The sequence below is a fragment of the Simochromis diagramma genome, unplaced genomic scaffold (assembly GCF_900408965.1).
Source record: "Simochromis diagramma unplaced genomic scaffold, fSimDia1.1 OVJJ01000321.1, whole genome shotgun sequence".
Lineage (NCBI taxonomy): Eukaryota > Metazoa > Chordata > Actinopteri > Cichliformes > Cichlidae > Simochromis > Simochromis diagramma.
In genome coordinates this window covers 9,642,939-9,655,246 of record NW_024386772.1, presented here as the reverse complement: position 1 = coordinate 9,655,246, position 12,308 = coordinate 9,642,939, and the positions used below count along the sequence as shown (strand labels likewise).

General features: G+C 40.1%; 1 protein-coding gene across 2 annotated transcripts in view; it reads left to right on the top strand.

Moving 5' to 3' along the window:
- col5a3a (collagen, type V, alpha 3a) overlaps nt 1-12,308 on the top strand; it is a 44,460-nt gene that overhangs the window by 15,240 nt on the left and 16,912 nt on the right. Inside the window, exons 5-29 of one of the 2 annotated variants that reach the window (XM_040047911.1) lie at nt 88-210; nt 1,625-2,038; nt 2,493-2,612; nt 2,721-2,837; nt 2,936-2,989; nt 3,076-3,117; nt 3,317-3,379; nt 4,769-4,843; nt 5,011-5,094; nt 5,237-5,293; nt 5,678-5,731; nt 5,879-5,932; nt 6,057-6,110; nt 6,686-6,739; nt 6,985-7,038; nt 7,566-7,610; nt 8,855-8,908; nt 9,105-9,149; nt 9,342-9,395; nt 9,884-9,928; nt 10,288-10,341; nt 11,142-11,186; nt 11,533-11,586; nt 12,065-12,109; nt 12,248-12,301. In XM_040047911.1, coding sequence (XP_039903845.1) covers nt 88-210; nt 1,625-2,038; nt 2,493-2,612; nt 2,721-2,837; nt 2,936-2,989; nt 3,076-3,117; nt 3,317-3,379; nt 4,769-4,843; nt 5,011-5,094; nt 5,237-5,293; nt 5,678-5,731; nt 5,879-5,932; nt 6,057-6,110; nt 6,686-6,739; nt 6,985-7,038; nt 7,566-7,610; nt 8,855-8,908; nt 9,105-9,149; nt 9,342-9,395; nt 9,884-9,928; nt 10,288-10,341; nt 11,142-11,186; nt 11,533-11,586; nt 12,065-12,109; nt 12,248-12,301 — 1,914 coding nt within the window. The remainder of the gene's footprint in view (nt 1-87; nt 211-1,624; nt 2,039-2,492; nt 2,613-2,720; nt 2,838-2,935; nt 2,990-3,075; nt 3,118-3,316; nt 3,380-4,768; nt 4,844-5,010; nt 5,095-5,236; nt 5,294-5,677; nt 5,732-5,878; nt 5,933-6,056; nt 6,111-6,685; nt 6,740-6,984; nt 7,039-7,565; nt 7,611-8,854; nt 8,909-9,104; nt 9,150-9,341; nt 9,396-9,883; nt 9,929-10,287; nt 10,342-11,141; nt 11,187-11,532; nt 11,587-12,064; nt 12,110-12,247; nt 12,302-12,308) is intronic. The other variant, XM_040047919.1, reaches the window with a different exon arrangement.

Below are 12,308 nucleotides of genomic sequence, written 5' to 3'. Positions count from 1 at the left end.
TGTCTGTTCCATCCCAAATGTCATTTCAGCATGCAGTAGCAGCTGCATGATTTCTTTATTTTTGATTTTTTTTTTTTTTTATTTCAGGGAGATATTCAACAACTGCTGATTGTGGAGGACAGCGAGGCTGCTGCCAACTACTGTGTAAACTACATACCAGACTGTGACTCAGCTTTGCCCTATCACAGCCAAGCTCTGAACCTGCAGGAGGTCAGTACTGCCATTGAGAGGAGGTGATGCCTACTGGAAAAATGTTTGACACTTCAAACATTACAGTGAAGCCAAGCTTTTGGTGACCTTAAATAACCGTAGAATCCAGGCTTATGTTTTTGTCTGAACATGAAGGCCTGGAAATTTTAAAATGCTGTACATATTGTGTCATTGTCTTTTTTTCATAGTAGCCCAACATTGTGTATTAACGCTTAAGCAGTATCGTGAAATTCTCCTTCTTGCCCTAATGGCAGGTCTCTCTGGCTGCCAAACACTTAATTCACAGCCAATCAGTTAAAGAAGCAAAAGCACACAGCTACATGTTTCAAAGGTTCTGAGGGCTTTTAAAAAGAGACTTGGACGATTACCACAGAATAGGGCAAGTAAGTGTATCTTCTTTTAAATACAGCCAGCAGTGGAGCAGTTCTATGGTCAGATGCTCTTTTGGCAAAATAGACGGTGCCAGAAGCCCATAACTCAAATATGATATAATAGCTCTTCCTTTCCTTAAGGGATGTATCTGTCATAGACATAAATTACTGTATATGTCTTTGGTGCTGTATGAAAGATAGAGATAAGATGAAAGGAAGGAAGCAGCTGTGTGTGTGGGTTTCATGAACCACACGCAATGTTTTCTGTGTTTGTCTATTTTTTGTGCATATGCCACATGAACATAGGTGAAAAAATTATGAGTGCACAACTTGTTGAGCCAAGCCACTGATGATCATGTAAGAACGGTTCATTAATGGGACTGTGTGTCCATTTCGATAGTCATCCAGCTGGCTTTTAAAGAGCTACAGCTGAGCAATGAACTCTTGAGTCCAGAATATGTCAGCATCTGTCACTTCACTGACCTACTTCCCATCATTCTCCCTTACACGCTGAGCTTGTTTAAAAGTGGATCTAATTCATGTCGCTGATGTCTTTTACAGACTTTGCCTACAACATCATTTTCAGGCAGGGGCCATTCCTAACACTGACATGTAACGGACGTCAGTCTGGAGCAGGGGTGGGCACTTAATTTTCCCAAGGGGCAACATGAGAGACTACGGCTGCTGTGGAGGGTGCAGTCCTTCACATTTGTTCACTTAGTAGAGAACACTTTTTGCATATAATTAACAAATTTGTAGCATTAAAGGCACTGTGACCTCTAAGCACACAAGTAAATATCAAGTAAATGTGTTTTTTTAGAATCTATATTTGTGTATTCCTTCTCATTTCATATTTTGCGTCAGGCTTTTATCAGCTCATTGGAACTTACAGTGGGCATCTGTAAGGGTGTCATGGGACCTGATTACATTTCTTGGCTTTCCTGAAGCAGGCTATTTCTATGATTTTCATTTACAGCAGTGTTTGTTTTTTTTCTCCATCCTCCATCTATGTCCTCATCTTGCATTCTACTTTTTCATAAAAGACCTCCCAATATGGGTCTGTTGCCTTGATGCAAAGTGACCAGCCAGCTGAACCAAAGGAGGCCCCCAAAAAGGAGAAGAAAGGAAAAAAGGACAAAAAGAAGAGGGATAAAGGCTCTAAAGGCAAACGTAGAAGGAAGGACAAGGGAGAGAGGGGATCCAGAAAGAAAAAACACGAAGAGGAAGCTCTGGAGGAAGGCTTCCTTAGAGTTTCCACAACACTGCCTCCATATCAAACCCAGGAAACTTTTCAGGCAACTAAGTTGCCAGAAATTAAGAGTACCCTAGAAACTACCATTCCAACTGATGTTTTCTACAAGACCTTCACGGAGATACCAACACATGAACCTGACTTCACAACTGAAGCCTCTACTTTCATACCTAGGACATTGCCTGTGTCAAAGGTTACCGAGGAGGTAGACAAATTTGCCTGTAGATGCTGTCCGTTCCAATCCCTCCCACTATTTGCAGCTCTAACCAATCACTCCCCTAATATTTAGAGAGCACCTCTTCCTCCTCTCACCTCCGCAATCACTTACCACCACTATGTATTTGTCTGTTTATAATTTGCACATAAACTAATTTGTCACACTCACACTGCTTCTGTTGCTGCAGCAGCCTCTCTCATGCTGTCACATGAATCTGATGTAGTCTGTCAATTAATAACACTGTAAACACTGTAATTAACTGCACACCTGTAAGCTTTTATCTTGGTTAACCAGTGTACTCCCATGTAATCCACCTGTTTTGCTAACATCCATGTGGTACAATGCAGTGTTTTTATTAGGCAGTGCGTGGCACAGAGACATGCCCAGTGCTGCCTGGTTAATCTCTGCTCTGACTCACTTAAGTCTGTGTGCTCGCCTGCAGGAGGACACACCTGTAAGGGAACCAGTGGTGGAAGAGTATGAAGATGACCTTTTAGAAGACTTTTATCATAATCTCTCAGTTTCCACAGTAACAGTCGGCCCAAATGTTACTGAATATGAGGTAGGTTAAACGCAAACGCAAGAAATGTCTTCTGCACAGCATAGAAACACTGTGAGGTTATTTGGCTTTCACTACACCAGTCGCTAATAGTTTGTTATTCCTTAACAGATTCTTGAATATGAGGATTTCAAGAATGATACAGAGTTAGAGTATGAGGAGTATGAAATGTACGAGGATGGCTTTGACTTTGCAAAGCAGGAAAGGGCTCAGACATGGGATGGAGAGGTAAATCTCACAGTGACCTCATACATCAAGTGAGTGGTCATGCCTGTGTTAAGTGATTTCTGACAGTCCGCATCTTTTCATCTTTTACCCCTCCTCAGGGTAACCTCAGAGCAGAGAAAGGCCAGAAGGGAGAGCCAGCTATTCATGAACCGGTGAACTGTTACAGACTTTTAATGAATAGGCTAGTAGTTTGGCTATGAGTATGGAAAATAACTTGATACTCTCCATGTTTTTCTAGGGTACTATAGTGAAAGGACCCCCAGGGCTACCAGGGCCAGAGGTAAACAAATTCCACCTGAACTTTTCAGATGAGGTGCAAAATGCTGAGATTTTCAGTGTTAGACATTGTTATGCCTAACACTTGCACCTTAAGTTTTTGAACAGTAGTTAGTATGTAGAATTGATATGTATAGCCGATTATCGATTAAACGATTATTGCGTTTATGTAAGCAAATATGGACTAAATGTATCTTCCACAGGGGTCTCCTGGACCAGCTGGTCCAGTAGGACCTCCAGGACCCAGGGGAGATCCCGGTGACTTGGTGAGTGAGGTTTAGGACTTGGGTTCACTCATTAAATGTAGAGTGAATTAGTTTGACCTCAGTCTTTTCCATCACCTGTGAGACTCAACTAACTGTGACCTTAATGTGAAACACATCCGCAGTATCAAGATGTCCTGGCTTGCTGAAATGAACCTGCAGGAGTTCAGGGATTCATTTTGGCTCACAAATGTTGTTGTCTATGATTCATCATAGAAAATATGCCAAATTACATACAGAGACACCAGCAGATGCTCTGTCATTTCCTAGTAGCAGAAAAAAACCAAATTGAGTGGATGAATAAATGCTACTGCAACCACGAAGGAAAATTATCTTGCAGTTTTAGAGATAGAGTCGCACCTGAATCTTAATGACACAAAGGCAAACTGACAAGCAGCACTAACAACATTCCTCCACCTTAGTGTTCACCTTGGCTTGATCTTTTGAGGAACTGCATCTGAACAGTTATTTAGTATTACATTTATTCCTATCACAGGACAATTTGACACTTTTGTAGAGATAGAATATTTACTGGATTATTTTAATAGCCTAATGTAAATGAAACAACCCTTCTTCTTCACAGATTACTTATCAGATCTTTACTTATCACATATAATGCTTTTGGATAGCTTAACTTTTATTCTAAGTATTACAAATGAAGATGTGAAAAGCATTATAGTGATACTCTACTGATGTTTATGCTCCAGCGTTTTGCCATGCTTTGACATAGACTTACACGAACATTATCTTTAATGCACTATATAACACCTACTCAAGTCCACTTTGTCGACATATACTTCAGCAAATCATTAACACTTATTTTATTGGCTATTCTGAGCGTGTTGTTATAAGCAAAGTTATTTACCCTTGAGATCACACAATTGTAAATATTTCTAATTATGTGTCACTGTTGGAAATGGTTTAAAAATTCAAGACTAAAGGCAATATTTGGAAAAATATCATTGATTTATTAAAATATTCATTCAGTAGTCAGAAAATATAAAACAACTCACACAATGTGTATACAGAATATAAAGTCTTGTGTGTGGATGTGCATGTGTGCGTTTGTGAGACAAGCTGTAGAAACAAAGCAACATTTATTTTTTCAAAGATTGGATTGTTTTCCTCTTCATCTAGCTTCCAAGTGTTTCTCTTACTTTCTCCCAGTGATATGCTGCACACACCATAGAACTTTCATGATTTCACAGGACATCTTCTTGACTTGCATTCATTTCACAAGCTAAGTCGCAACTGGATCTTGTGACATTTTAACCCCTAATCTTAAAAACAAAACCCATCCTCTTAAAATTCTCTCAATCTCTACTCTCTCAATCTTACTCACTCACTCACTGCCAAGCTATTTTTATTCCCTTTCCTGTCTTCACTTTTCAGGGTCCCCCAGGACGGCCTGGTCTTTCCGGGGCTGATGGGATTCCAGGCCCTCCAGGAACACTGTTAATGCTACCAGTAAGACCTTAAACACACTGAAACATGCCCACACAAACCCACAAAGAGTACACTTTTTCCACATGTGGTGTAGTAGTAAGACCACAAGGGGGGGCTGTGTGACTGAACTAGCTTTATGCTTGGGAAATCTGCAGTGAGTAGTGACTTCTGCTTGTCATTGCCTCCAGTTTCAGTTTGGAGGTGATTCCCAGAAGGGGCCAGTGGTGTCCCCCCAGCAGGCCCAAGCACAAGCTATATTGCAACAGGCCAAGGTATAGTTCAAAGAAGCAAATTCACAATACAACATTACTGCATACTGAGATTTAGTTCTCCATCAGAATATTTTTTAGCATGTAGCAAGTCAGTAGGTACATTATTTAGCTTACATAAAGCATAATGTTGTTTTTCTTTCAGATGTCACTCAGGGGGCCTCCAGGCCCGCTTGGTCTTACAGGGCGACCGGGCCCATTGGTATGAATCTCTCTCTCTGACCTTTATCAAATTTGCATCATATCTCAAGGGCTCCTACGTCCTCTACCCCCAGCTTTAAACTCTATCTGACCAAGCTCAATCTCATGTCACTCTTTCCCACCCTAACCTCATCATTACGCTTGCTCGGTATATTTAAATTGAGAAATTTGTCTGTATTTCCAAAAAAAACCAACCCAAAAAACAACCAAAAAAAACCCAAGAGATGGAAAAATGAGACAATTTTTAGATGATTTATTTTCAGTTCATTCTTAATTTTTTGGTTTGGGTCTATATTTGAGGAGTATGTTTGTATACGTGTATATACATTTGAAAAAGTTGAGTTTCCCCTCTTTGTCATGTCATGCTTGACCTTTTATTTCCCAGGGTGATCCAGGTTCCTCTGGGCTCAAAGGAGAACGTGGAGAAAGTGGCTCTGCTGTAAGACTAGACATAATTTTTACCTCACGCCTACCTTGGATTATAGCCTCTTTATCTTTTTTGTCATGGTATTGATTTCCATTTGTCCTCTTGCCTTCCTTTTAACACCTTTTCCTATTTGTCTTGCTCTCTTCATTTGTCATGAAGGGACCACGCGGGTTGCCAGGCTCCCCTGGAATTAATGGGAGGCCAGGCAAGAGGGTGAGATATCTTAAATATTGGACATTTAAGTGCTGAAAACATTTATGTCTACAGCTTGTGTAAAAAGTATATTGTAGCGTAGAGTGGCCTACGGTGAATCAGATCTGGATGTTGTATCTCATAGGGTCGTGCTGGAGCGGACGGTGGTCGTGGCGCTCCAGGTGAAACTGGCACAAAGGTGAGTTTTTTTGTAAATATACTGAACTGCCCTTCAAATGAGCTACACCCAGTACACACACATTTGGCTCTTCTACAATCTCGTTTAGATTGTGTGTTTGTGTGAATGCTGCATTGTAAGTTGTAGGACGATATTATTGTTGTTCCTGTTAACTTTACTTGAATTCATTGTCCTGTTTCCATGAACACAGTAACACACATGTTTAGGTGGCGAGGTCTTAAACAATAACAAACTATCTCCACTTGCAAGAGTAAGCCTTTAGGTGTCGAGTGTCCCCCAGCTTATTATACGTTACTGACAACAAGGCAACTCAATATATAAGAGCTGCAGGAAGCGCTTAGTAAATAACTCAGTCTTCCCTGATGTGTCTGACAGAACAGCAGAGTCTTTATCAGTCAAAGCAGCATTTTAGCAGACCTACAGCTAATCTTCACACTTTCTCTTCCCGATGCACAGTCTGAGCAGATGGGAGGCTCTGCCAGGGGAGACTTTCACTACAATTCTGCTAATGTTTACACATTACCATATGTGTGTGTTTCAGGGTTTAATGCACTTGGTTCTCTATTACTTTGCAGGGCGACAGGGGTTTTGACGGCCTCCCAGGTCTCCCAGGAAACAAGGGGCACAGAGTGAGTTACGTTTGGCTACTTGATACAGTCACTGTACTTCAAGCACTTAGTCATTCAGACACCAACATGATAACATAGCATGCATGAATACCTTACACATCGTATAGCAGATGTTTATTTCCATTATGTGACCGTAATGGTTGTTGTGACTTCTGTGATGACAGGGTGCACTAAAAAAAGCATTCGTTATAAACAGAACATACCTAAACATCTTGAGGCTTGTCGCTAATGCTTTTTTCTTGTAGGGGGACAGAGGAAAGCCTGGTCCTCAGGGGCCTGTCGGGGAACCAGGAGAGAGGGTAAGTGTGCAATGCCTCTCAAAATTTAATTTCACGCTGAAAATAGTTTTTCTAATTTTTCTGTTATGGAAAGTTAAAGGGAAGGTCTTCACAGAGCATTAAATAAAACCATTTATTCAGTTAACCACGACATGTCGAAGCAGACTTCACAGTAGATGAAAGGTCTATATTATAACTTCCTGCTTTTCTTATTTCCGCTTGGCTAGCCTGAGTTCATTTGGTAACTACATTTGCAAAATACATTAAAAAGCTAGCTAATACAACCCTGCAATAGAATTGAAAATATGAAAGATAGAAGCTCTGTCAGGATAGTATCAATTTATGCAAGCTGGCGGGTAAGGTTTGAGAGGGCGGTCTATTAGTCTTTGCTCAAAGATAGTTGAACCTTATCTGTCAGGCAGTGAATTTCTTTAATGAGCTATTTCCACAGATTATGTCTCTGGGGATATAAATGTATCCCTGCCTAAGGTTGAGTAAGAAAGGCACACAAAATCTGTGTCGAATGTGTGTCCTTCCTTTTATTTTAGGGATCTAATGGACCTGTTGGGCCACGAGGGCAACCAGGCGAACCTGTGAGTATCCACATACAGAAAAATTAAATGTGATGTTGTTTAATTATGTAGTTACACATCACAGCATGTCTCTAATGAAAATATTTATTTTGTAGTGTTCCTCGACGGGATAAATTCTTGATTCAAAGGATGCATTAATCTATGCATTAGTCTGTGCTTTAAACGCTCTTTAATACAGAAATAAAATAAAAAACTAGTAAAACAGAAACCGATTTCTCCAGCAAACCCAGAGGGGATTGCCGGTGATTACTTTATTTAGCAGCTGACTGAAGTTTCTGCCCAAAGCATACAGCAGAACTTACACAAGTATAAACTGTGCTACTTGTATTTCTCATGTACAGAAACACTGAACAATATTTTGCAATACACAGCGCCTAGTTAAAAACACTAGGACAGTCACACCTTATTAAAGTAACACTGTCACAGGGTTCACCTTTGCATTATAAAGGAAAAGGTCACTGAAAAAAAGGCATCTCAAATACAAATGTATAGCATTCTAGTTCTGTCATAGAGATTATACCTAGAGATTACTATAGGATCCCTGAAAGATTTTAACAGCACCACTGAAGAGGCTGTCGTTTTTGTGCATCTGCAGTGAACATTGGTTAATTGGTTATGAGTCACACTGTCTTTCTCCCCGTAGATGAGGTTAGGGCTCAGCAGGGTTCTGTCCCTCCAAATGGATCACTGAGTGCAGGAAGAAACCGAGCGCAGTAAGACATGTTGGGAAAACTGTGCTCAACTACAAAGTCGTAGGAGAGGAGAGGATTTAACTGTTGATGAGAGCGAGGAAGATAGAAAAAGTGACACAGTAAGAGACAAACACAAGACAGAAATTTGTTTGGTGGTGAATGAGATAAGAGAGATGGAGTGAGGAAAGTGGAAAGAGAGAGTAGGAGAGAGAAGAGATAAAATCCTGGCCCGAATGATTATATTTCCATATCAATCACTTCCCAGGAGATCACAGATGTGGCTTTGGAACAGGTGGCTTGGCCAGCCTACAAAGAGGGAGGCTGACAAAAACAGAGCACACAAACACACTCATGCTAACAGGCTAGCACAGTCTCCGTGGCTAGCACATACAAAGCAGATGCATGCACACACACACACACCAAAGTGTATTATGTCTCTCCTTGTTTTTCTCCCTCTCCTTAGTTTTTATTCATGATTTAGTATTCCACTCTCATTCAGTCTCATCATGAATGCAGGCTAGCTGCTGACTATTTGCTGTGTTTTGTCTCCAGGGTCCTCGAGGTCTTGTTGGGCCAAGGGGGCCACCTGGCCCACCTGGGCAACCGGTAAGTCAACATCGACTGAATTACAGGATCAAAGCTATTCAGCTGCTTCAACTCTATAAAGGCCTCTCTAGTGCATGAATCATCGATATGCTTCTAAGATGGACAAGAAAACTGTCGAACTATCTCCATATTTTGATCAAACTTTGACATTAAATTTGCTGTTTTCTAACATTTATTGACATGCATTTTTTGTCAGGGAATTCAAGGAACTGATGGAGTACCAGGGTCAAAGGGCAACCCGGTCAGTCACATCTTCTCAAACCTACTATTATGTACCAATGATTACTGGCTTTATTTACACTAGAAAAATCATAGCAACTTAGGTTTAACTGCTAATGGAAATATTAACCAATCATGTGATGTCAGCATACAACCATTGGACCAAGATCAAGTGAGGACAGACTGTATGATCACCAGGGTTTCTTGTTCTTAGGGTCCAATTGGAGAGATGGGGCCCCCAGGTCAACAGGGGAATCCTGGAGTGCAGGTATTTCATCATCAGAAAAGTTACTTTGAGAGTAAATCACCTCAGTATTACACAGTTGGCATCGAGAATGCATTTTCTGTGCATGAAGACTTGTTTCTTTGCATCGTTACTCCATCTCACGGTTTACTTGCTCTTCTCTAGGTTTAAAAAGTATCTTTGGCCTTTTGGGCATATAAAAATTAATCATACATTTGCATGACTCAATAAAGGATTCAATATAAGAGGCTGTTTTGTTAGTTAACGAAAGGACTGTTTCAGTAGAAACAACATTTTGTACCCGACAGCAACAAAGTGTCATTTTAAAATGCTGTCAATGACATTACAGTCATGTAAAGAAGTGTTTGTCATATTTTCAGATAGATCATATTATTATTCACGGCTCTTACATAAATGCACCATATTAAAACACACAGAGTCATGCAAATCTAGGCTCCCAGCCATCTCCTAAACGCAACACTTAACTTGATTGATGCTTTGTTTTGGTGTAGGGCTTGCCTGGTCCTCAGGGTCCCATTGGATTGCCAGGAGAGAAGGTAGGTAGCATGTCTCTCACTTAATTTTAAAATTAAAGCTGTGCCCTTATGAACCCTGTCATCACACACTCAAAGGAGACAGGCTGAACATGACCAAGCCACTTCTGGCTCCCATTCAGGCAATGTGGAGCTAGACAAGAAATCAATACACAAGAAACACACACAGGCATAACAGACACCTGGGACAGTCTTGGGTGCTGCACATCATAAAGCCAGACTGATAAAAGAAATAATAAAGACTTGGTCACAAATACAATATGTAGCAGCAAAGTGGAAATTTTGTTCACTCAGTGATGAGTTGAGGTGTTATGCATCTGAAGCTTGACTCTAGTATTAATACCTCTTTATGTCCCATACAGGGTCCCCAGGGGAAACAAGGCATGCTGGGACTGCCAGGCATTGACGGACCTCCCGTAAGTAACACGCAAACCTGTGTCTGTGCACATCTTATATTCAGTATCAGAGTTTTCTACTGATGATGCACCAGTCACCATCAGCTGATGTACTGCAATCAGTTTAAACATAGCATTTATGTACAGATTGTAATAAATAAGCCTATTTATTAATTTTTAATAGTATCTAGACAAAGATACTAGCTTATGAAACAGAGAGAGTTGTTTACCCACTGCATCTGTTTCATTTTTAAGTTTAAATTCTAAAACTTCTTTTTTTCCCATTTTAAATCATCCTTTTTATATGTTTTTATTTTTTAATTTCTCTGTAAAGCACTTTGAATCACCTTGTTGTTGAATTGTGCTATATAAATAAACTTGCCTTGCCTTGCCAATTAAGCAAACTGTGTATGCATGCAGCTGTTTGTATGTAGACACACACACACACAATGCAGAAAAGTAGGCAAGGATTAAATTGGCTAACCTACACTTTCTGTGGTTTGCCGGTAGGGGGACATAGGAGGCATTTTCTGAAATGGATCCAAGGATCCAAGGCAAGGCATTTTGAATAAAAGTCATTTTACAGTGAAGCTTTTCTCATTTACAAGGATTAATTTTAGACGGAAGTCAAACACATTTTTATACATAATGGTTCTTGTATTACTTTTTTGCCATAATTGGTGAGATATAATGGTGCTTCACTCTCAGCCCTGATGCAGCTTCCTGTTTTTCACTTTTCAAACAGAAATTCCTATGTTGAGGTGATATAATAATCATGTATTTTACTGATAAGTCAAACGGGTACTTTTGTTCCTGCTTAGGGTCACCCAGGAAGAGAGGGCCACCCAGGAGAAAAAGGCATCCAAGTGGGTATCTGCATGTCTGAAGCTTGTCTATTGCAGTAATGGATCAAGATATCAAAATGCCAATGTCATATTTTTTTTTCCAAATCTACATCTGTGTATTAACATTAAGGCTTATCATTATGATCATTGTGTCCCAACAATGCCATCTTTATTATAAAAAAGCCTAAGTCCATTAGTGTAAGCAGCATGCACTCAGATTCATCCGCTTGTCTTGTTTCCTTTTTGTCTGACAAGAGAAAAAGTCACTGAGTGCATTGTTTATCCATATCTAATAAGAGAATTGCCTCTTTGCTGGCTACTTCTTATTTTAAAAAGAGTACTATAATAATGTTATATTTTCATGTAGGGTTTACCAGGGGCTCAGGGACCAGTTGGTTACCCAGGGATTCGGGGAGTAAAGGTGAGACAATGATGGACAAGCTACGTGAGTCTATGACTGACAGGTGACACATGGAGGGAGAGCACCTCAGTTCTCAAGGGGACTGCCAATAGACAAATGAGAAGCATTTGATGGATAGAACAAATGTTACATACAGTAGTAAAGTAGTCCATTTTGACTGACTATGCTTTTGAAAGAGTGGAATAAAATATGGAGTTGTCGTAGAAAGGCTTTCTGCTTGGGTTTGGGTTTGTTAAATCCTCCAGGGGAAGCCCTTGTTGGATTTTTTACCATGAAATGAATGTAATGCCAATAACTGCTGGAAAATGGATCAATTTTATGTAAAGAGAAAATCAATAGAGATTTACAGTTGTTTTATTTTAAGTTGATTCATTTCTGATAATACAGGTGAGTTGCATAATATATAAAGTCCAGAGTTTTTTTTTCTTGAATGTTGGTTTCTTATTTTTCTTAAACTGGATGTTTTTGTTTTTCAAAGGGAGCAGATGGAGTTCGAGGTCTAAAGGGGAGCAAAGGAGAGAAAGTGAGTGACATAGATTGTGAACTTCTCTTTTTCTGCTGATGCCCAAACAATGGATTGCAACTATAAGGACACTTGACAAATTTTATCGTTATGATGGTGTTTAAAGTCCAGTTATTACCACTTCACAATGAATGACAGGGAGAAGATGGCTTCCCTGGGTTCAAGGGTGACATGGGTGTCAAGGGAGACAAGGTGAGAG